At 42.2% G+C, this 25,682-nt stretch overlaps 1 protein-coding gene across 8 annotated transcripts in view; it reads left to right on the top strand.

Annotated features, from left to right (window-relative positions):
- Window positions 1-23,417, top strand: part of LOC148036130 (GTP-binding protein-like protein) — a 105,247-nt gene extending 81,830 nt beyond the window's left edge. For 3 of the 8 annotated variants that reach the window (XM_087678130.1, XM_087678129.1, XM_087678132.1), the window contains exons 9-11: window positions 18,277-18,468; window positions 18,591-18,642; window positions 18,728-19,526. In XM_087678130.1, coding sequence (XP_087534256.1) covers window positions 18,277-18,468; window positions 18,591-18,642; window positions 18,728-18,778 — 295 coding nt within the window. In that variant the 3' untranslated portion in view covers window positions 18,779-19,526. Of the gene's footprint in view, window positions 1-18,276; window positions 18,469-18,590; window positions 18,643-18,727; window positions 19,533-19,619; window positions 20,193-23,044 lie in introns of those variants that run through there. The other 5 variants (XM_087678125.1, XM_087678126.1, XM_087678127.1 and 2 more) reach the window with 5 other exon arrangements.
- The last annotated feature ends 2,265 nt before the right edge of the window (window positions 23,418-25,682 follow it).

Genomic DNA, 25,682 nt, shown 5'->3' with positions numbered 1-25,682 from the left:
CATCAACTATATTCCAAATACAACTTTGGCAAGCCAAGAAATATCCCAAGTAAGTTCCCGGAAGCCAGATGGAAGCCAAGACAAGGCACTAGTAGCAATCGGCTCCAAACAATGTAAGTAGCATGTAGTAGTGGCATAGGCCAAGCATGTCAAGACTGGTCAGACATAGGTAACATACATTCCATATGTACATCCAAGACGGAGCATCAAATGCATTCCAAAGCCGAGCTCAAGCTCAAATGAAGATCTGGAATCAAAGACAAGCTTGATGTTGTACCCCGAAGGTCAATACTTCATTGCATATCCCAAAGACATAGGCCGAAACCAATAGGCATAACCAAATTGGAGGTAAAATAACGTGTCAACCAAGGTAGCATAAATGCCAACTAACAACGAAATGTCCGTATCCAAATCAAGGCTCAATAGCTCTCAAATGGCATATCCGGGCATAAACCATGATGATCAAGCATCAATACATCCAAGAGAACACCCGAATGTCAACAAAGAGCATTATGCATAAGCCATCTCTGATAAAACCTTGCTCCCCAAACAATGTACAGCAGTAAATCCTTGCATAAATCGAGCTATGGAAGCTCAAACCAAGTCCCAAAGCATCTCAAAACATTGGGCAAACATCCCCAAAGTATTTGGGCATCAAATACCAAGCCTCGGGAGCATCACATAAGCTAAGAGCATGACATTTTCTTGCTGTAAATCAACTCAGGTTTGTTGCAGAAAATGCTGTGATCAGAATTTGGCAGATCTGACATTGCCATTGCGTCCAGAGTGTTCCAAAACCCCAAGTTAGACTCTTATCTTTCCTAAATTGGGTTTCGAATACCCGAGATATGAGAAAAAATGGGATTTTTGAGCCAAATTTTGAAGCAGGCGCAAAAAAAACGTGAGCGGACTGTGGGACCTGTTGGTTGTGCTGAGGATAAGAGGGCAAATGGGGACATACAAGGTGCCCAATGAAGCCAAGGAACACTTGCAAAGAGCCTATGAGGGCCGAGGAGAGGCAGGAGATGAAATCTTACCTCGGGGGGAAGAAGCCATGGTTGGCATTGAAGCTCCAAGCTCTAGGTTTTCAATCCAGGCTGAAGTAATGTTGGGCCAAGCTTCATGATCAAGCTCTAATCCAAAGCTCTGATATCAGTTGAAAGGTGAGAAGGATCGAAGCTTGCTTGGAAGTGAGCTATGACGGAGAGCAAGAGCAAGAAGAGAGAGTGACATAAATGGGAACTCCAACAGTCACAATGTGTGATTGGGCCTTCCTTTATTCAAACTGTCACTAAAAGAATAAAGAATAAAGTGACGGTGACGGGCATCTCCACCTGCAGTGTGCAGTGGTGGGTACTGTCAGTGTAGTAATACATGGGCGGCTAGGTAGAGACACCTTTACCCCCAACATGTTGTATAAGTTGCTTAACAAAAGCCATCTTATCGTAATTTTTTGTCCTTAAGTGGTTAAAGGGGCAAGCTCCCCCAATTGTACAAACCTCTCTTACTAATAATACATGACATGCCTTTAACAAGTGCTGATGAGATACATCGCAGCCAACACCATAGGATTTAAATGAAGTAATATCTTTTTGCATTGCATCTGTTCATCATAATTGACGCATGTGACTCGCATATACTCTCATGAAGCGTCAAGTCGATGCAGGACGACACGTCTTTGTGCGAAAGTGTTTAGGGTTCAAGTTACCGCAAGACGACCAACCTCACAAAGAGCCATGACAGAAGCCTCACTGCCGAAAGCGAAAATCATCCTTACCAATCGCCCACATCGCATGGCCCAAAGCATGATCAGTGGCTACTCTCTCTTCCTGGGTCACACTCTACTCCTAGCACTCACGGCAGCTGTTACCTCAATTGTGCCAATATCTCACGTTACAAAGAGATTTTGCAAAATCTCCAGTGTATCTTTCCATCTCAACAACTGTTTCTCTAGCAACGAGGCTAGGACACAATCATCGTTGTAATATCCATTTCCACAGCCTTCGAATCTCAACATTTCCCAATCCAATTGAAAGGTTGATAGCCTCAACATATTGCAATGGTTATACTCAGGTTATTCCTTAAATTTATTAAAAAAGAAAGAGCACTCATAAACACAGCACGACACCTAGGGATCCTCCAATTAGGTACGCCCAGTGACCTTGGTCGACTGGCTCCGTCCCTAGTCCCCTAGCCTTCTCCACATCCCCTAAATTGTTCAAGGCACATCAAGGGCAGGACATATCTAGGGAGCTTGTCTTGCCTATGGTTAGATCTGTCACCCTGACCCATTTGCATGATTCCTTTTTGCACTCCGCCTCAGTACCATTGCAATTGATTGTGATAAGGCAACGCACGAATGACCATGGAAAGTACACCGTACTCGTCGAGCAAGCCCAGTAGCTACCAGCTACCAAAATTTCGGTGTCAATGTGTTTAATTATGCTACATCGTGTTGTCACAATGCAAAGGATGTCTCATACACCTTTATGTGTACTTCTTAACATTAATAACTTTGCTTCCTCCACCTGTTATGCGGAACCAGACCAGCGGTCTTCTAACTATGTGATATCTAAGTATGCACGAGCACTCATATAATATCTGCACCGCAATATATACACAGTTTGGGTCCTCAACTGTAAGACAATACTCTCAGCTTGCTTAGAGTTTGACTTGTCTTCCAAACTAATCAAACTACGTCTTGTGTATGATAAGAAGACTAGCACAATCCCCAGGGAGAGACCACATATAAAGTTTTCAGTTGCAGGTATTACCGACTCCAATGAAGGTGCCGTCACCTCTTCATGAACACTCAACTCCGAATTCTTATCCTTCATCATCGTGCAAGCCCACCAAAGAATCGTCGTCGGCCCAAGAATCCTCCGAATATCAATACCTGTGCCAATCCCTAAGTGCAACTCCCAACAAAAACGGGCCCTATCCCCAACTTCAACAACCCTATCACCAACCAATCAAGCAAACAAAGTGCCACCTGTTGTGCTAAGAAATGCACTTAGCAACTTAAATAGCCCCAAAACATGCTTATTTTAGGCTTATTTTAGCCAAAACCCTAAAACGGGGTGCGGATTGAGAAAGTTAAGTGGGAGAGGATCTAGAACCCTAATTTTCTATAAATTGGTAGCCAGTCCTCTACTCTTTCACAATCTCGTTTTTGATTTGCAAGTTTCAAGTGTTACTAGCTTGCTGCCCACACCTTGGTCACGGATGACATCTCAGCCCTTGCTGTCCATCATTGTTCCCTACAGTCTGGTGCCTGTTTCCAGCCCTCCACACACTGATTGCTGCTGTTTCTGCCAGGCAATTGACTGCTGTTCATCTGCACTGTTGTTGTAGAGCCTACCACGCCAGCAAACTGCTACGTTTGTAGGCTTTATTTGCCGCCCTGACAGTTTTCTCTTTCCTGTGTGCAGTCGCTACAGTCTTTCTCTCTCCTGTAGGCTGTCATGCCTGTGTTTTCAGTCTTTCTCTCTTTTGCATGCTCTGTTTTTAGTCTTTCTCTCTCCTATAGGATATCCTGCCTACGTTTTCAGTCTTTCTCTCTTTTGCACGCTCCATTTTTAGTCTTTCTCTCTCTTGTAGGCTGTCCTGCTTGCATTTTTAGTATTTCTCTCTCTTGTAGGCTCCGTTTTTAGGCTTTCTCTCTCCTTACTGCTGTCTGCAACAGATTCAGCTTCTCACTACTGCGTTTGCTGGTGTTCGACATCCGGAGGTTGCCTTGCTACGATTCGAGATCCGTTTGGAGTACGACACTCTCCAGCTCATTACCCCTGCCCTGATCCTAGAGATACAAGAGTTCGAGGTTCAGTATTCATTCACTGCATAGTGTGTTTGCTGCATGAGCATCGTATTATTAGTAGTCATATCATTTCATTTATTCACTGTGTTCATTGTCCCTGAGCTACTCTAACCCTAACCCTAACTGTGTTCTTTTTATCAGTCTGTGCTTTGTCGTACGGTTTTTGTTTATGTTTCTGTGTTAGGGTATTTTTCTTTACATGGTATCAGAGCATGGTACTCTCTGAGAAACCTAGGCCTTTGATCTGAAAGCTCTTCGCAAGAAGCAAGAACAACAGTAGGTTTAAATGACTTCAAACACATCAATACCGCTTCAGTCTCTAGATCAGCCTATGCCGAGAACCGAGCGAGAGTGGGCCGATTAGCTTGCTCCACAAAGTTTTGACATGGTGGGAGAAACATCTGAGTACATGGAAGAAAAGATAGGCATGCTGACCTCTAAGGAATATAAACTGATCATAGCCTATCGACAAAAGAAGATTGAGGAGCTCGACCGAAGGATTGCCCTTCAAGAAAAGCTTCTAAATAAAGGTATACATAGATTTTACTCTTCAGATGTTGCGCATAAGTTTGATGATATTGCAGGGCCGTCGAGACCTTCATCAGGGATGGGCCCCCCTCTTGGAGAGCAAGATCCGGAGTATGTTTCATTTTTTCAGACTCTTCCGTCCTCTTCGGTGCAAAGTACTTTTGATTCGTCTTTTGTGCCTTCTTCTTTTACCTCTTCTGTTTTGCAATATATTGGTAGAGATCATGTGGAAGAAAGAGTTCAGTCTGTTGACTACGGAAAAGGTCCTCTAGAGGACCAATTCTTGTATGCTAACACACGTCGCGGGGATTATAAGAAAAAGCCAAGTAACTCTTCTTCTGTGATTCCTTCTTTTCCGTCTACTTCACATAATTAGAATGAATTTGGTGTTCCTTTTACTTCATTACATGGTGCATCATTATCTTCACAATTTCATTTTCAGTATTTAAATGATAAAAATGAACAAAAAGAATTTGCATCTCATATACCTCACTTTCAAAACCCACCCATCCCACCACATTCTTCTGCTGCTTCATCACTTCCATTTACACCATTTATATTTTCATTTCAGACACCTCATGTCGCACTGCACATTATACCGGGGGGTTATGGAAACATAGACACATCCTTTAGGACCTCATCCTTCCCTTAGCCGGGTGGTGTTCCACCTATCTCATACACACTTTTGGGATCATTGCAGCCTGGGTATCCCACGCAGTCTCTCGTGAGTGTGGATCAATTGCCTCCACAGTTTGCCTCCATGGCATTGCCTAGTGGACTTTCTGGCCATAATGCTGTGTCCCAACCTCACTTTGGACAAGGCTACTATGTCCCAGTGCCTCCACGTACACCGACACCTTATAGAAACATTAATGTTCCAGTGCCTCCCCATCAATCGGTACTCATTGGACACTCACAGCCTACTTCTGCCTACCCACCTCTTTCCCCTTATTCTTACTCTTATTAGATACTCTGACCTCCACCATCTTTCCCACCATCATCTTACTCCACCCACCCAACACATACTACTTGGTTGAATTTGATGAGACATGTCCTTGATTCACAGAACCTATGGGATCTAGTGCAGGGGTTGAAACCCCAACCCGATCCCGCATTTGTTCCATACGAGGTCATTCGCTCATGGAAGGCTAGGAATGGCTCCGCTATTGTCGAGCTGATGTAGGGCTTATTGCTTGAGTTTCATTCTCAGCTTCAACATTTTGACTTAGCGTCCTAGTGATGGGCATACTTGACTGCTATGCAGCTCGAGATAGGACCCGTCCTATTAATCTTGACCATGAGCTTCAGCTTTTCAAAATCACTAATTGAGATGACTTGAAAGTCAAGTTGGCTGAGTATCGGCGTCTCCTCGCTAAACTCTCCACTATGGAGACTCCCAAGTCCTCTGACAATCAGGTCGCATTGTTCCTAAATAAACTCCCCAGTAAATACTTCAATTTTGTGGAAGGAATAGTTTCAAAGCTTACTATGCCTACATTCTATGAATTTGAGTGTCAATTGTTGCGTTACGCACAATTGTTCGATCAGTTTTATATGAATTCCTCTTCAAAGGGGATTCTTCTTGCTCATTCTCAGAAAGGGCAAACCAAACCTCCGCTCAAAATCAAAATTAGAATCAAAAGCTAAATCAATCTAGGGATTCTCAAGGAAACTCCCAGTCACAACTCAAACCTGGGTGGTAGAATGTACCTAAAAAGAATAGGTATTGTCAACTTGTCAAAAGACTGGCCATTTTGACGACGAGTGTTGATCAAAGGCACAAGGTGCAACACCAAAACCTAAGTCTCAGACCCCTGCCCCTCAGTCGTGCAATCCCCAGCAGGGGGGGCAGGGTGATGGCAAGGGATAGTTTAAAGGTCAGACTCACACTGCCACCGCACAGTCATCTTAGTTGATAACGTTCTCAACTCCAGAGGGCTTGTCTGACTGGTTTGCAGAGGCACATATCGTCTCCATAGAGACATCAGATACGAGTCTCGTCCACATCTGTGAGTTGCCTCCCGATGAGGTTACTGCAGAGGCCCACTCGTCACAGCCGAGCACTTCAGCTCCAGTTTGGATTGTGGACAGTGGAGCTACATATCACATGACTCCTATAGAGGACATTTTCCGTACTCCAGTCCCTGCAGCTGAGCGGGTCCATGTAGGAAACAACTCCTTTGTCAAGATTCAGGCTCAAGGTTGCGTTAGTTTTGCCACTGACAAGGGCCCGGATCTAGCTTCGCTGGACAATGTATATCATGTCCCTTAGCTTGGGGTGAATTTGTTATCTGTTCAGCAGCTTTGCCGGTTGAGGCGAGCAGTTTTCGTTACAGCAACCAGAGTCGAGGTCCTTGACTCTCTGATTGGTTTAGTGATTGCTTGCGGTGAGGCACAGTCTAATGGCCTATATCACATGATATACTTTCTGACCGACCCGACCACCGTAGGCTCCGTGTTCCATAGCTTCCAGGCCTTAGCCACATCTCAGGAGCCTACGCACAATGAGCGTCTTTGGCATTTTCGCTTAGGGCATCTTGGTTATGACTCACTTTATGAGTTCACGCTGTGAGCTGGTTGAGGGCTTTCCACGCCTGAAGCGAGCTCGAGATGTCTGTAAAGCATGTCAGCTCAGGAAGCAGCATCATACCCCATTTCCTCAGTAGTCTACACATAGAGCTGAGGAGCCTCTTAGATTGATTCACGTTGATCTTTGTGGGCCGATATACACTGCCACTTTGAATGGCGCGCTATACTTCTTTTTGATAGTGGATGATCATTTTTGATACATGTGGGTGTACTTTCTCAAGCATAGGTCAGATGCTTTTACATATTTTTTTGCTTGGGTACTGCTGGTTCATAACTAGACTGGTCGTTGTGTTGGGTGTATAAGGAGTGATAGTAGTGGTGAGTTTATCTCCCACGAGTTTTTTGAGTTTCTACAGAAGCATGGCATTTCTCGCCAGCTCACCTCTATCAACTCCCCCTCTCAGAATGGAATCGTAGAGCGTAGGAACCGCACAGTCATGGAAATGGCACGCTCTATGTTGTTCGCAGCAGGGCTTCTTGAGCGCCTTTGGGTTGAGGCTGTTAACACTTCAGTGTACATCCTCAACCGGTGCCCGACTGCAGCTCTTCCTCAGAAGACCCCGTATGAGGCCGTATGAGGCATTTTTTGGCTCTCGGCCTATTATTTCCCATTTTAGAGTCTTCAGGTGTCGTGCATACACACACACGCCTGATGACAAGATAGGAAAGCTTACTCCCCAAGCCGATCTCCTTATTTTTATGGGATATTTCTTTGAAGCGAAAGCCTATCGTTTGTTCGATTCTCGGACAAAGAAGGTGATCGTTAGGCAGGATGTCTCTGACAAGAGGGATATTGTGCAATCTTCTGCATCAGATTCCGCTCCACTTTCTTCTTCCACATCATCAGAGATCGTGTCTACTGAGCCTGGTCTACTTTCCGCTCCTGATATTTCCGCAGTTCCTTCAGCTCCCAAGCCCCCTTCGCGAGACCGGTTACCTCGCTGATACCAACAGACCATGTGAGATTCGGGGATCGTACCACCGAATTCCACTATGGAGGGACCTAGAAGATCTGCCCGGCTTGCTTCTCAAGTATCATTTGCATCGCTGTTTACAGCTGATTACATTGCGCATTCTGAGCCAAATACTTGGCAGGAGGCTCTTCACCACCCTCAATGGCGAGAGGCCATGGAAAGGGAGCTAGAGAGTATTGACTGAAATGAGACTTGGACATTGGTGGATCATCCGAGCCACAAGAAAGTCATCAGGTTAAAGTGAATTTTTAGGACAAAGCTAAAAGCTGATGGGACTTTAGACAAGTACAAGGCTCGCCTTGTAGTGCAAGGGTTTCAAGAGAAGCACGGCATTGATTATGAAGAGACCTTTATTCCTATTGCACGGTTGACTTCCTTTCGGTTGCTACTCGCACCCGCCGCTCACCACGGTTGGCCAATATATTAGGTGGATGTCAAGAGTGCCTTCCTGAACAGATACTTGGAGGAGAAAGTCTATGTGGAGCAGCCACCGGCTTTTCCTCAGAGAACCCTAGGGATACGGTATTCCGCTTGCAGAAAGCTCTTTATGGACTGAAGCAAGCGCCGCGGTCTTGGTTCCATAGAATGGATGAGTTCTTATAGACTCATGGATACCATTCTACCTCTTATGATCCAAACTTATATGTTCGATCCACTCTAGAGGGGGTTAGCTATATCCTGCTATATGTTGATGACTTACTCATCATAGGTTCAGATTCTGCTGCCATAGCGGAAATTAAGGCTAAGCTTAAAGGTACATTTGAGATGATAGACCTTGGTTTGTTGTCTTATTTTTTGGGGATGGAGATAGTTCATTCTGGAGGATATATTTTTATGTCACAGCAAAAGTACGCACTTCAACTTGTGGAACAATACACTTCGGATCAGACATGGCCAGTGGGCACGCCTATTGATCCTACTGTCCACTTGTCGAAGGATACCCTAGGACAACCCTTCGATGCACACACCTATTGTTTTGTTTTAGGAAAAATTCTTTGGTTAATTCACACTAGGCCAGATTTAGCTTACTCAGTCAGTATACTCAGTTAGTATTTCACAGCACCTAGGATGTTACATTGGATTGCATGTCTTTGTGTGTTGCGTTATTTGTGGTGTACTTTTTCTTATGGCTTAACATATGGTTTTGGTTTATGTTTGCCGGGGTACACTGATTCTGATTGGGCAGGAGATCCTAACACCCGGTGTTTCCATGGCGGTTGCCTCTTTACCTTGGGCACAGCTCCCATTTCTTGGTCCAGCCGTAAGCAAGAGATGGTGGCGGCTTCCACGGTCGAGGCTGAGTATCGGGCTCTCTTCGATGACACCACCGAGGCCATCTATCTGAGGAGTTTACTGGCGGCGCTTCATTTTCCAAGTGACTCTCCCATAGTTGTCTACTGCGACAACCAGAGTGCCATTGCCCTTGCGGGCAATCCGATCATCACACCACGGACACAGCATGTGAGAGTCCACTTTCACTTTTCCAGAGAGCAGGTTGAGCTAAGCACTATTCGCCTAGAGTTTGTGCCTTCATCAGATAATTTTGTTGATATCTTGACCAAAGTGGTCAACTTGCCAGTTCTTCAGTACCTGCTATCCAGGATCGGCTTGGGTACACCCTCCCCTACTTCTTCAGCTTGATGGGGAGAGGGTGCTTCCCTCTTGCTTTCCCTTCTAGTTTGAGAGGGGGCGGCTTCTACTCTTGATTGTGACAGTGATGATGCTTGTAGTTTTTAAGAATTACATTTACTTATTCTTTTGTATTGTATTATGGGCATTTGTAACTTCATCCGCACTATTAGAATGACCTGATTGTAAAAGGACACTTGGATAAGTGAATACTTCCCCTGCGAGAGCACTGTCCCAGTGGCACTGTTGCATAGCATATTGCATGAGCATGACATCTTGCATTTTCCTTTGCATTACCCTATGCATTGGCATTCTGTTCATGTCAACATGCATTTGTACGCATTTATCTCTTTTCGGTCTTTTGGAGTGGTCGACTCTAGGATCCACTTTATTCATAGCATAGCACATGGCAGTTCTCCTAAAGGTAGTTTCCCTACCCTTGCTTGCTTTGCTTGTCTTGCTAAGCCACCTTTTTTTTTAAAAAAAAAATTAAAAGTTTTTTTTTTTCGCCTCTCATATATTCAACACATGATTGGCACATACACTTACTTTTATCATCCTTAGGCACTTATCCTCGTCAGTGCGAGGGATTGGCTTGCTAGTTTTGTGAATAACTTGGTTTTAAAACTCTCTTTATCTTTTCCTATGTGTCACTTAATCGGCCGCTGCCCCTATATTACTTATGTATTTTCAAAACACTTTTCAAAAAAGAGAGAAAAAAAAAGAAAACAAAATAAACAAGTCCATTGTTGATTCCATCCGTCTTTGTAGGCCTTGGTAGGCCCTTAGGCAGCCGACGAGCACCCTTGGTCCGATGCCCTGACCTCTCTAGGGTGATCACTTGGGCTTCCTTGGTAAGATATCCATGGCTTCTGTAGTCTTGGTAGGCCACTGGGTAGCCGACGTGCACCTTTTGTCCGATACCCTGGCTGCTTTGGGGTGGGATGCCTTGGGGTAAATCAAAATTTAGGTTGGCCTACTTTTCTCGCCCTATTTTGGGCCTGAGAGGGGGCGGTGCTAAGAAATGCACTTAGTCACTTAAACAGCCCAAAAATATGCTTATTTTGGGCTTATTTTAGCCAAAACTCTGAAATAGGGAGCGGATCGAGAAAGTTAAGTGGGAGAGGATCTAGAACCCTAATTTTCTATAAATTGACAGCCAGCTCTCCACTCTTTCACAATCTCGTTTTTGTAGGTTTCAAGTGTTACTAGGTTGCTGCCCACACCCCGGTCATGGAGGACCTCTCAGCCCTTGCTTTCCATCAATGTTCCCTACAGTCTGGCGTCTATTTCCAGCCCTCCACACGCTAATTGCTGCTGTTTCTACCTAGCAACAACTGACTGCTGTTCATCTGCATTGCTGTTGTACAACCTGCCACGCCAGCAAACTGTTGCATTTGCAGGCTCTAGTTGCCGCCCTGACAGTTTTCTCTCTCCTGTCTGCAGTCGCTGCAGTCTTTCTCTCTCCTGCAGGCTGTCCTGCCTGCGTTTTCAGTCATTCTCTCTCCTGCAGGCTCAGTTTTTAGTATTTCTCTCTTCTGTAGGCTGTCTTGCTTGGGTTTTTAGTCTTTCTCTCTCCTGCAGCTCCGTTTTTAGTCTTTTTCTCTCCTCACTGTTGTCTGCATTAGATCCAGCTTCTCACTATTGCGTTTGCTGGTATTTGCCATCCAGAGGCTGCCTTGCTGCGATTTGGGATTCGTTTGAAGAACGACACACTCTCCAGCTTATTACCCCTGGCTTGATCCTAGAGATACAGGAGCTTGAGGCTCAGTATTCATTCACTGCATAGTGTGTTTGTTGTATGAGCATCGTATTATTAGTAGTCATATCATTTCATTTATTCATTGTGTTCATTGTCTCTGAGTTACTCTAACCCTAACCCTAAGTGTGTTCTTTTTATCAGTCTGTGCTTTGTCATATGGTTTCTGTTTATGTTTCTGTGTTAGGGTATTTTTCTTTACACCACCAACCATCTTCATCTGCACCACTACTAAAACTCCTCCAAGGCCAATCCCAGCAGTCCCTTCCACCCATTTTTTCGGTGCATGCCAAAGCCCACTATCTACGACGGTGAGTGCCATGGGACTAACACTCGTCTAGGAGGAGATAATATTAACCCTCAAATGAACAAGGTGGAAAAGCAAAAGACAAGGCCAAGGCAAAAGTGAAATAGAAGACGAAGGCGTGCCAAGAAGAATTTGGAAACACAAGAAGTGCAGAAAAGTCCTAAATCAAGGAGAAAGACGCATGAGAAAAAACGCAAGTCAATACTCTTGTAAAAAAGCATAGGACACACCATGATTTATTTTAAGAGTGCCAGCCTCTCACCCGTGCAATTTGTAAAGGTAGATGAGCGGTAGGAAGGAAGCTAGGAAGATAGGAGGACAATGGGAAAAAGGGCCTAGGCCGCTACGACCGGCTATGTAAAAAAGGGGATAAGGGAATGACTGCCCAAAAGGGATTTAGGGTTTGGTAAATAAAGTTGAAAAGTGAATGAGAAGCTCATTCTTGTGTGTGGCCAAAAGTAGCTCTTCTCTTCTTCTTCTTCTTCTTGGTACACCAATTAAAAAGCCAACTCACTGGTCTAATGCACGTGTATTTTATGGAGTGAAAGGTTCTGTAGTAACTTTATAAGATATATGTATTATATTGTCAACCCCTAAAGGTACCAAAGTGGAGCTAAATTATATTATATTATATTACTAATTATTTATTCATGATCATGACTTTCATTATTCATTTGCCTCGCTCATTGCGATTCATGGGGTTGGCATGGATATAATAATACTTCATGGCATTAAAAATCTATTATTGATATTTTTAAACGTAGGAGGTTGTTTAGTGTGTGAACTATAGTTTTATTGGCAGGAGTAGGGAATGTTGCATTGTCCTAGGAGGGCGTGATTTTCTAAGAAAGGATATTGTATGGTATGCATTATGCAACGTTGGGCACACCACTTAAAATACCTCCTTTGCCAATTCAACAAAGACATTTGCTGTTGTTTTCATCCGATTTTTGAATTGGTGATCAAATTCCTCTTCACTTTGCTGGTCATCAGCCTCCTTATGCCCTGAAGGCCGTGCATCTTACCCAACAACAATATTTTCAGCTTGCTGTCCATGGTCAGAGCCTTGTCCAAGGTCATGCATTGAATTTCCTTCATTCCCATGTGAATGTTAATATTGAGAGGCATCATAAGTGACGACGATTGAGTCCATCTCACTGTATGAAGACATTTTTGTAATTTTGTCAAATGAGAGTAAAAATCAGCACTAGCACAAAGCTTTGGCTTACAATTGGGTGGCTCGAGCCTACCAAATGAAGGGACTGAGTGGTAATCCCGGCGATGGAACTATGAAACCAGCAATCTTTTCATGGATGGGTGGTAATTCCCTAATTATAGCTTAGTTACCGTAGTAACATTTATCACAAAATTGAGAAATGCAAATTAACTTACAATCTTGGACAATGGACACCTTGTTGGCCCCAAAATTGGCACCCCTTTCGGTATTTATTTAACTTCATTGAAGAATAAGTTGATGTACAATAGGATTCTCCCAATCCCTTTCGGTATTCCAACTCCCCTTGTTGTCCAAAATGACCAGCAAGTCTTTAATCTAATTTGCCCCTTGATTTGGGCAGTTAATTGGGCTTCACCCGTTTTTATGAAGATGGAAAATGCCTCAAATTCATTGATTTGTGGGTTCCTCCACTTGAATTTGATTGAAAACAGCTTCGGCCCTGTTGAATCCAAGTCTTGAAGCTTCCAATTTTTGGCACGCTTCTTGAGGCTATTGCTAAATCCTAATTTCTGTTGTACATTAGGATTTACAGCAGAGAAATCTGAAATTTCTTAGCCTTTGGTGATCTCAATGTTGTAATCTTTGGAGTAAGGCTTTAGATAGGCTGGGAGATGAGAGAGAATGATGAGGAGAGAGAAAATTCAAACTTTCTTCACAAAAAACTAAAGAAAATCTGTCATTTACTATTGCTGCCTGTCTCAATAACTTGTGGATGCAAAGAACTGAAGAAAATCAGTCATTTACTGCTACTGTCTTGTCTTAACAACCTGTAGATGTGTCACTTGATGTTGATTGGTCTTCTCCTATCCTTGGTTGCCTCAGAAGGCCCTCCAATGGCTGCAAATCAGACCAACAACATCTCTTCCCTCTCTCGTGCAAGCTGAATACACTAAAATGTCTCTCTGTAGCCTTTGAAGATATTTTTCAGTCTTGTATGGACATTTTTAACAAGTGGCAACCTTTCCAAATGGTTTTTCTAGCATTATACATAACTAAATATTAATTTTTAGTCTTTAAGTATTGAAAATTAACGTAATAATTATTTCGATGCCTTGAAAAATAATTTAACTCGCCAATAATTAAAATGGCTCGGCAACTTCTATTCTTGAGTGTCTCCGTGCCATCTTTGACCATCAGATTGGCGTTAGATACAATTAAACACCATTTCTCTAGTGTCACCAACAAATAATACTTATGGCCAAGTGAATAACCTAGGGCAACAATTGGCACGAGATACCACCAAGTACCTGTGTGGCCTAAGTTATAGCAATTTTCTGAAGTCCCAGGCTTGTAAATTTACTCTAACCCTAGTCACACCTCACATGTGCAACATTTTCTTAACCATGTGATTAAAAAGTAATCCACATGTTAAGTGAGGTTTAAAAAAGAAATGTCCTTATGACACAACTTGTGGAGTTGTTGCCGTTCTGATTTGGAAGGTGCCACCTTACTGCCTAGCTGGATTGCTGCCATTGCTAGCCTCTGGAGGTCATTGGCAGCATGGAGGTGGATGCTTGACCTTAGACACCAGATTACAATTCAGCCTGAAAATAGTCGTGAATATGTCTGAGGGAGCCTGGGCCTATTAAAGATTGTATTCATACAGCTTGTTTCCAAATGCCTTGAACTTTCTTGTGTTCTTCTGTGGTGGTTGTTTTGTAATCGTCAAAACGACTAAGTGACCAAAGAGATAGTAGGAATTGCGAGGGAAAACACAGAGTGTGTACGACAAACACTGAGAGAGAAAAGAAACACATAAGATGATGAAAGATGAATCATGTTGATGAAGTGAATTTGATACAAGGGGGTGCCGTATGACAAAGGAAGCCGTGGAATGCAGAAAGACTGCCGAAGAAGCCTCTGAGTCTACAAAATCAGGATGAGGAGGTGTCGCCTGGAGCAGGGAGACTGTCGTCAAAGGGTAAGGAGCCTCTGAATTTACAAACGTAGGGATGAAGAGTGGTACCTTCGAGTAGGGAGACATCCGATGAAGCCTCTGTTTGCAAATGCAAGCCTGATGAGGTGACGCTAGTTGCTAGAGTGACGTTAGTAGGGTGGGAAGTAGCTAGGATCTAAACGCAAGGTGCAACTGCCTTTGATGAAGGTGACGCCTGCTGGAGAGAGACACCAGATGGTGAGGAACCTCCTGGCAGCCAAAAGCAAGAAGGTGGAGCCACCAGAAAGGTGGAGGATGACGCCAGATAGGATGGATGCTGACGCCAGGAGAGTGTGGACTCCAAACACAAGGTGTAGGAGCATAGAAGATGCTGTCGCTAACAATGGAGGATGAATGTCAGCTGAAGAGCACACTGCCACCATAAACGCAGCCAAGTGGAGATGAAGGCTGGCTCTAGGAGAGTGTGGAGATGGTGGTAGGAGAGGAGAGAGAGAGAGATGATGGAAGAGAGTGTCAGAAGATTGACGAAGAGAGAGTGGGAGTGACGGATCGAAGGATCAGCCATAAGAAATGAATGAGAGAGTGGCCTATAAATAGGCATAGTCAGTCTAGGGTAGCGCCCCTTTTTGGGGTTGCAAACCCTAAATGCAAAACGCAGAAACGCAAAAATGCAAACTGCGGGCGAAGGGTTTCTCAACACCCCCTCTCAGGCCCTAAAAGGGGAACAAGAGAAGAGTGAGGTGGAGATACAATGCTACATGTTGAATAATGCTCATGCAGCAGGTACCACTTGGATAGTGTCTCTCGTCGGGAAATTGTTCACTTGCCCAATGGCCCTAGTACAAAGATGATGAAAACATACAATGCATAGGAGGATGTGGTGCCGAGAACCATAAGAATATGCTCATACTTGATCTCGGGAGTTGGCTCCATGTTGACGAGGGGCGAAGAAGTTCCACCCTGTAATCTGAGAATACCACTTGAAAGGAGATCTTTGAAGATAGTTAGGAGATTGGACGAGCTATAGAACGTGAAACTCAACCTCGGGAAAGAAGCCACTAGCTCCGTAACTCCATGCTGGAAGGAAGACAAAGGCCTAGCCACTAAGTCGTTGCTGAAGACCCAAGGGCCCCGATCTAGGTAGAACCTCTAGATCTTGAGTATGAGTAGAGGAAACGACTACTCAAAGGAGAGTCACTCCTCGAAAGTGAAAGGTGGTGGTGTGTGCAGAACTTCATGGCACATAGGGTCCCTCTCTGAATCTGGAGGAGTAGAAGTAGGAGCCCCCTCTGAAACCGAAGAAGAACTAGAAGTCCCCTTTGAGAGAGAATTAAGAAAATCCCCCATTGAATCCCAGTCTGAGAGAGAAAGGGAATCCTACCGCTCATGGCTCACGGACTCCGAAGCATCTGATGACGAAGAAAGTGCCGCCAGTCGTGCCGAAGAAGGTATCCAGGGCTCGGAAGACGAAGCCGGAAAGCACCTAAAAGTAGCCTCTCGATCTGAGTGGAAGAGGATGGGGAAGAAGGAGGCTCAAGATGAGCCAAGGGTGGGGAACAGTCGCGGGCTTTTAGTTGAGTGGACTATGGAGGAGATGTGGGCTGTGGAAGCCACTGTACCTGGAAGTGGGTGGGAAAAACCTCTGCGCAGTGGGGTGGTCTCCAAGAGGGCTTATTGCCTCGTAAGGTCTTAGAGCCTCCATGTGCTCGAAAGGACTTAGTGTGCATCGGTTGTGGCTTATTGGCTTGAGCAGAATACTCCGATAGCTGACGTAGAACGACCTTTGTGGCTCAGGAAGGAGAGGTGGCACAAGGCGTGCTTGGTAGAAGACGCATATACTCTGGGTGGGTGGGAGTAAAGGTCGAAGTCGATAATTTTTTGTGGGATGACCGTTCGTGCCGCACCGGTGTGGAAAATTGAAGAAGGGTGGGAGGGAGAAAAATGATATCTCCCAATGCGCAGCGGAAATGATAGAGAAATCAAATGTTGATGCCGAACTTGCCACCGGTCTTTGTCTTCTTTGATGAGGAGGATCTTTGTGGCTCTCTAAGCACCTCCAACTCTGATACCATGCCAAAATGACTGAGTGACCAGAGAGACGGTAGGGTTTGCGAGGGAAAACACAATGTGTGTATGGCAAACACTGAGAGAAAAGAAACACACAAGATGATGAAAGATGAATCATGCTAATGAAGTGAATCTGATACAAGGGTGCCATAGCACAAAGGAAGCCCTGGAGTGCAAGAAGACTATCGAAGAAGCCTCCGAGTCTACAAATGCAGGATAAGGAGGTGTCGCCTGGAGTAGGGAGACTGCCGTCGTTGCCGTCGAAGGGTGAGGAGCCTTTGAATCTGCAAACGCAGGGATGAAGAGTGGTATCTACGAGCAAGGAGACAGTTGATGAAGCCTCCATCTGCAAACACAAGCTTGATGAGGTGACGCCAGTTGCTACTGGAGTGACGTTAGAAGTGTGGGACGTAGCCAGGAACCAAATGCAAGGTGTAATTGCCTCTGATGAAGGTGGCACCTGCTGGAGAGAGACACCAGATGGTGAGGAACCTCCCTGGCAGCCAAACGCAAGAAGGTGGAGCTGCGAGAAGGGTGGAGGATGACGCTAGATAGGGTGGATGTTGACGCCAAGAGAGTGTGGACTCCAAATGCAAGGTCTAGGAGCATAGAAGATGTTGTCGCCAACAATGGAGGATGGACGCCAGTTGAAGAGGAGCACACTATCACCATAAACGCAGCTGATTGGAGATGAAGGATGGCGTGAGGAGAGTGTGGAGATGGTGGTAGGAGAGGAGAGAGAGAGATGATGGAAGAGAGAGAGTGTTAGAAGACTGATGAAGAGAGAGTGGGAGTGATGGACTGAAGGATCAGCCGGAAGGAATGAATGAGAGAGTGGCCTATAAATAGTCACAGTCGGTCTAGGGTGGTGCCCCTTTTTGGGGTTGCAAACCCTAAACACAAAACACAAAAATGCAAACTGTGGGTGAAGGGTTTCTCAAGAGTAACCGCGTCTATCACAAGAAAATATGGCTTCACCTAAGTCTCTACCTTGACACGAATACCTTTTCATGTGAGAAGTGTTCTTTCATAACTTCCTTCATGTATTGTTTCTCTTTGATGGAACTAGACTGGCCTGTCCCACCTAATCATAAGGCTTGGACTTATTGACATTTCAGCATGGCTGAGAAATCTATGTCATCTCCTGTTTTCATATCTCGTGTTTTCTCTCTTTGTAATCTGGGGATTAAGTAAATGACTTGGGTATTCTAATCCTTTCCTTAGAGTGCTGAAGTTTGAAATTGCATACACCCATGTTTACAGGTTCTAACACCTGTAGTAGAAGCTTCTATAACCTGAAATTTGTCAAGCTGGGAATTACACAGCCTTTAATGCCCTTTGATCTGGCTCCCATATTGTGCCTTGGTGTCAACTTCAGTCCTGTACCTTTACTGTTCGTTGCTATAAGCTATTTGACACATTTCAACACATCAAAGTGCTTGTTTGTAATTACTTGATTTGCTGCATGACAGTGCTCATCTAGAATGGAACCTTGATGGTCTTCTAGAAAAGGTGTGGGAGTACCTTGACCTTGTCCGTATCTATACAAAGCCAAAAGGAATGAGCCCTGACTATGAAGATCCTGTGATTCTCTCTGCAAAGAAGCGCACGGTTGAAGATTTTTGCAACAGGATACATAAGGATATGCTAAAGCAGTTCAAATAGTAAGTTTTTTGAGAATACTGTTAGTTACTGTCTTGTATCATGCTCCAAATAATTTGATTCTGGGTCAGTGCAACCTGTATGATAAATTTTCTTATTGCTGGATTTCTTTTTCTATCAATAGTGCTCTGGTGTGGGGTTCAAGTGTCAAGCACAAGCCACAGAGGGTTGGTAAGGTAATTAGATACACATTGCAGTTCCTGTTTTTTGGATTATAGGGGTGTCATTTTGCAGACTGTAAAGTTGTTGCTGTGCTTGCAGGAACATGAACTGGAAGATGAAGATGTTGTACAGATTATCAAGAAGGTGTAACAAAAACAATCTCTTGGCCACTAGCTAAGGTATCGGATTGTCACTAAAGTCTTGCTTTTGCTAGAAAGTAGTTGACATGAAGGAAATGTAGTATGAAGGTTAGACTGTCATCCTTCTTACTGTGGCAACATTTCTGATCTTTACAATGAATGCTTATACTTTGGCAAAGCATGTTGAGATAGAGGCAATAATGGCTGAGCTAGTATGTGGGTCTTTTAAAATTGGTGCACCCCAAATATACCTGGAGTAACTCACAGCTGAGCATTTTCAAAGGTTTCTTCAAGACTCTTGGACGGAGGCATGAAAAATGAATAGGGGAGCGTTTTTCTTGCATTTGTTGTAGTACTCACGAGCTTAAGATTTTGGGATTACCAAACCTTGTGAAGACTTGAAGCTCCATACAACATCAAGAAGTGCGATAGTTACTGCTGTATATATGAGGACGTGAACTGGCAGTTGATTTTGCAAGTGCTTGTGGATATTCATAAAGAATTCAAGTTTTGAAATGGTCATGATATAAGCCTGAATTCTATGAGTTCACCGGTAACTTCTGGCATGAAGTACTCTTGTAGGAGAGCAACATTTACTTTCCTTGACAAATGAAGTCGTCCATTGTTGAGTGCATGTGTTACAGTAGCATGCAGTTTATCGCTTATGTTCCACACTGTTGGTATGGGCAAAGATTTGTGATCTTTATTGTTGCTGATTGCCTGTTGAGTCTTCCTGTCTTTCTTTAGATGTTGTATGGCAGTTATGATTACCATCTTGCTACTGAAAGTTTTTTCTGTTACTGTTCTTTATGTATGCCTTGTTTTAACATCCTATTCTGTTGTGTTCTCAGCTCTATATTTATGATTGGTGACACTTTTTTTGGTGTGAGACCACTGTTTTTTTGGTGTGCATGCACTGATGCACAAAGTTCATGGTCATTGTGACCATGAATGAGATACCTCCAAGCTCGTAAGACTCTTTTGTGAATCCAGTGCCTGATTCCCATGGGTATGTAAGGATTCTTATCAGAGTAGATTCTGTGCCCAAATGTGGGGCATAGTCTGGCGATAGTGGAGAGGGTACCCCAAAGGACCAAATCTTTTTGTGACTTTCTTTTATTGGAAATCAAACATGTAGGTACCCTGATAATCTATTCAATTCATCACATCTCTTCATGATGTCATGTTATTCAGTGAAGGATATTAGGTGCTTCGTACCTCCTATTTGCTTACAGATTCCAAAAATGCAACTGCAGCTGGACTGACCACATGGTGATGTGTCATTGTCCTTTTCATGAAAGCTAACTATCCTCCTCACAAACGATCTTACTACTTACAGTCTCCTGTATGAATACAAATATTTTATAAGAATACCTTCAATCTTACTCCTTGAGCAAGGATATGCCCTTTACCCTTTCAAAGGGATCAATCATTCTTCCCATCTGGCATGACATACCACCTACTTGCTATTTATCACTAAATGTATGAGAGAACATGGTTGTGTAGAGCTTGAGAAACTTTACTCTGAGAGAGAGAGAGAGAGTGTGTGTGTGTGTCTCTGTTTTTTTTTGTTGGGGGGGGGGGGGGGGACATGCGCACGTGCACGTGTGTGTGAGGGGTCTGAATTTCTAATGTTTCCATGTTGTGCAGTTCTTGTTCCACAACATGCTTTCTTACTTGAGTTTGCTAATCTTCATTTGAACATTGATAACACAGATTGGACTTTAAGCATGTAGTTTTGAATAGCACATGCCGGTATGCTTGATGATATAGGAAGGATGAGGTGAGGTGTCTCTAGGAATATCATGTGTGCATACTTACGCTTATTCGTACAAGTCAACTCCAAAGAGGAGCTAACAAATGAGGGTACAACATATCATATGAAAGTTCATCTATATATGCATACACAAATAGAAATTTGGATACATGTACAAGGCTAGCTTTTTGCAACATGGATGTGATCATGAAGGATGCCGTAAGTGTTGTGGGAAAATATAGTATGGGTCAATATCTTGAAGCTCGTAGCAATCATGTATTGAATGCTACAAAAGGCTAGAAGAAAAAGAGGATCACCTAAAACTTCATGGTTACAAGTAATGATATCATCCAAATAGTTTAGTATGTTATTCAAGTAACACAATGACTAATGTACAAGGCTATCAAGATAGTTGAAAATGGGACTTGCATAGGCAAAAGTGTATATTATATGAGGGATTTTCTTTAAGTTTAATAGAGAATATGTGATGTTTTAGCAAAAGCTTGATCTTCCAATCATCAATCAAATGCTTTTCCACCATTTTAGTGGTTCAGCCATGTGCTATTGGGCATTGATGAAAGTTAATTTCCATGGAGGTCAAATAGTATTTTTGAACATGAATATCTAGTCAAGGTAATTTGATGTGTGCACAACATGCTTAGAGAACTTTTGGAGTTCCTTAGCATATCTCCAAATAGGCAATGGATTCTTAAACCATGCCCTACATTGGAGAATGTAATCACATAGCAAATTCCCTCTACAACATAAAATAAGAGAGGTTTGTACAATGGAGATGGTAATAAAGGGGATATGAAATAATATATTACTCTTTTGGCACATTGTATGTTTAACCATAATGTATCACATAATATAAAGAAAAACCTGCATATGTCTAGTCATTGACTAATAGCCAAGCTAGAGGCATTTTAGAGTCCTTGCTTGTTTGGGGTTGAGATAATTTTGATGGCTCTTGCACTTGGATGTCTAGCTCATATCCATGTCATTGTAGGGTTTATTTAGGATCTAAGCTAGGTATCTCTTTGACTTCCAACTCATTTCGTGCTTTCTACCATTGCTTATATGTGTGTGCATGCTTTGCCTCTACATTTGCCATTTTTATAATGCTTTGCATTGTTAAGAGTGTTTTAGATAAAATGGAAAATGTCTCATTCTTAGTATGGCCAATTTGCTCATTGTTAAGATATTTTTTACAAGAATAATCTAGTAATGTCTCTATATTTTAGCTTTTACGGTCCTACATTCTAAAAATAGTAAGTTCTGTATTCTAACTGTGCTTACTAAATTTGGTTGTTTCTATTCTTGATAGTATTCAATCCAAAAAGGAAGGCCATAGAGAAGAGACAAGTGTTAAGACACTTGTCACACAAGTTTTCAAGTGTCCCATCACTTGTTACATCTCATGACATGTGGTTGGACACTTGTCTTGTGTTACTCCACTTTTCCCTTTTGTATTAGCTCTTCCCTCTTCTATAAATAAGAGCTCATTTTTTTTCATTCAGCATCATTTTTCTTTGCTGTAAACTCATGTACAGCATCCACAGATAGTCAGAAACTGACCCTATCCATTTCCATCATCATCCCCCACTTCTCCATTATCAAATTCCTCCATATTGCATCTTCTATCACTGCTGTTTTACAGGACAGCAAGCTTGTAAATTCATTACAGCATCTCCTTCTCGAGCTCTTTTTTCCATTTTAGCAACAAGAAGCAAGCCCTATCCATGTACTGCTAATCAACGATAGAGAAAGGTTGATTTTTCCTTTTCTTCTCTCATACTGTAAAGAAATCAGTTCTTATCATTGCATAATAGATAATGCATGTGTGTTTGTACATCTTTGCATGATCTTGTGAGAGAGAATTACTTCTTCTCACTCTCAGGTTGATTGTAGCTGAGCTCTTCCCTAAGGGACTTGGGTTGAGCAGAAATACATTCCTTCGGGGGGGGGGGGGGGGGGGGGGGAGAGGGGGGTTGTTCATCTACAATCCTCAATCTTGTCTCCATTACTTTTACATTTTTATGGTTGTAATTTTGTGAGTAATTTTTATTTCAGCTTTAAGTGTTCATTCTCTTTTATATTAAATCTCGAAAACAAGCGAATATCATAATTGTTAAGCATACTACGTTGTTCGGGGCGTTTACAGTGCCAGGAGGCATATTTCACGGTGGATTCCGTGAGGTTTTACAGTGGATTCCATAAACTTTGATGGCTGGGACTTATACACAAAGTGGATTCTTTGTGCGAGAAGTTGATGGGGACGCTTGTCCTTTTCGGACGTTTCATTAATTTAGTGTGTACATGGGTGATTCCATAGCGGGTGATTACGTAAAATGCATATTAAATTAATAAACGTTTATGAGTTTAGAGTGTGCACTCGTAATAAATTAAGGTTAGAATTTATTTCTAACCAGTTGATTTATTTATGTACTTGAAGACTGCTAGGTATTCACTTTTGTCGGTTTAATTGTATTATTTTACTAACGATTGTTAATGCTTCAGTTGATGTGTAGAGATATCAACAGTGGTGGAGGAAAGCATTGGAGGATAGCGAGTATTCGATTTATGGATTATATTTTGATGGGCGCATACCTTAGGCATGGCGCCTATATTTGGTCACATCTATTTATTAAGGCGTCGGATATTTATTATTATTTTGTATGCGCATGGGCGCACGATTATGTTATTTCTATTTGGACATTGTATTGGGCGTGCCAGACTCTTTGGGTACCGTCCATTAGCTTTATTCCTATTTTGTGTTAAAGCAAACTCAAAAGCTAAAAGCTTGCTATTTTGTAATTTGGGCTATTATTTGAGCTTGAAGATGAATAATACATAAAATACATGCTTGGTGGAGCGCTCACATAAGGCATGGGGGGAGATTGCATCCAATTGGTCTTTTGCTCTTGTCGTTCATACTTTTTACCTTGTAATTTATGCAAAAAGTAGAGTTGTATTGTTCTTGGGGACCTTCCGGCATTCACTACGCGAGCGTACAACATCCGATATGATGCCAAGAGGCATATTTTACGGTGGATTCCGTGAGATTTTACGGTAGATTCTGTAAACTTTGATTACCGGGGCTCATACACAAAGTGGATTCTTTGTGCGAGAAGTTGATGGGGACGCTTGTCCTTTTCGGGCGTTTATTAATTTAATATGTATTTTGCGGAATCACCCGCTATGGAATCACCCATGTACACACTAAATTAACTGTCACAACTCTATAGAAACAGAATTTGTATTCTTTTTCATTAATTTGTCTATATAATGATTTATTAAATTTATTTTCTTTGCACTAATTAGATATAAAGAAAAGTGCATTGGAGCTGGCCAAACTGATGAGTGGTCACACGTTATGGTGGACCCACGCGGTGGGTTAGAGAAAAGATAGTTCTCACTTCCACCTATATGGCACGATTGGGCGTCTGTGATTAGAACTCACGCATATCAAGGTTAGACTCGCACACAGAAAGGATTGATGCCTTGAAGTGTGGGCTAGACCCACCAAAACAGATAGTTACAATCAACAAGATGGCATGATCATGAAATGCTTGTATAATGTGCATGTGTGGGCTGAAAGCTTGAAATGCACATTTCTTTGCATAGGAAAGTCACATGAAGATTCAGATACCATTTTTGCGATGTACATGGAAAAAGCTTTTATATGATACCCATATTGGGGCGGTTCCTAAATTTTAGGAGGTCCCTAAATTTTAGGAGCCTCGAATTAGCCTAAAAATGCTAGTCCTAAAAAATAGGGATGTCATTCTAAAAATAGTAAGTTCTGTATTCTTTTTCTAGTCCCTTTTTTCACTTAGGTTGGGTTTTGGGTCACCATGGAAATCTTTTTAGCTTCTTGTAACCATTTTTTATCACTTGGCCCAATTTTTGGATCACTATCGACATCTTTTTACTATTTATCATTTTCAATATATGAAGAGGGATCAAGTTGAAATTTTAATTTTAGGATCATTATTTACTTTTGTATTTTAAATTTTAGTTTAGCTTTTATTTACCAAAATCTGATGAAGATAAATGATTGAGAGTTTTATAGTTAATTTAAGTTACAATGAGCTTAGTGGGATCTTAATATTATTGATATTTTGGCTTTTGTGTTTCCCTTAGGTTACTAGTTATGGTTAATTATAAGTTACAATGAGCTTAGTAGGATCTTAATGTCGTTGATGTTTTGGCTTTTGTGTTTCCCTTAGATTACTAGTTATTTGTAAAAGTTTAAGACCTTAGCTTGGGCATAGAGATATGCACCTTAACAAGTGTTCAAGTTGAAGAATATTCCACTCTTAGCTAGCTAAATTTGTAATCCTTTTTGTCACTTAGTAATATGCAAAGCTTTTAAATGTTTGTTATTTGTCATTTTAAATACATGAGGAGGGATTGGCCATGGGACCAAGAAGACTAGGTCAAGTTGAAGACTTCAAAATGTTTGGATCATTTGTTAGCTTTTAGTAGAATTTAGTTCATATTTCGTTCTCCAAATTCTTGTCAAAATAAATGATTGAGAATGCTATGTTTCATAGTGTTTTATGTTTAATAGTTAATGAGCTTTGTGGGACCTTGCTATCCATATTTAGCTTTTGTGATCTTTTTGAATTGCCAAAATTTTGTGAAACTTGGAGATCTTAGCTTGGTTATGGAAACATCCATCTTGACATGTATTCAGGTTGAAGAATAAACTTTGAGAGTTTTAAAATCATCCATTGAATCTTTAGTGAATTATAGTTCAAAACTCTATTTTTTCATCATTGTTAAGAGAAATGATCAATGACAATTTAATGGTCAACTAGTAAGCTTGGTGGGATCTAATTTACCTTCCTTTTTTCTTCAGAAGATGAGAAGAAAATTTGAACCTCTTCATGTAAGCATCCTTTCTTCTTTCAAAAGATGAGAAGAAAATTTGAACATCTTCATGTAAGCATTTGTACATATAATACACATATCAACCTTCTCATTATAAAAATATGACACAATACAAAGTGATTTATAATTTAACTATGTTTTTTGCATATTAATATGATATGCATCTCAATATTGTTAACTCTTTTTAACTCTATAAGATGCCGTTTGAGAACTAAAAAGGAAGATTGTGCTCTCGATTTGTGTACCAACACACTTAATA

This window comes from Lygodium microphyllum, chromosome 5, assembly GCF_053477565.2.
Source record: "Lygodium microphyllum isolate KBCC chromosome 5, Lygodium_microphyllum_v1.1.10, whole genome shotgun sequence".
NCBI lineage: Eukaryota > Viridiplantae > Streptophyta > Polypodiopsida > Schizaeales > Lygodiaceae > Lygodium > Lygodium microphyllum.
Note: the sequence above shows the minus strand (reverse complement) of the source record. Positions and strands in the feature narration are given on the sequence as shown.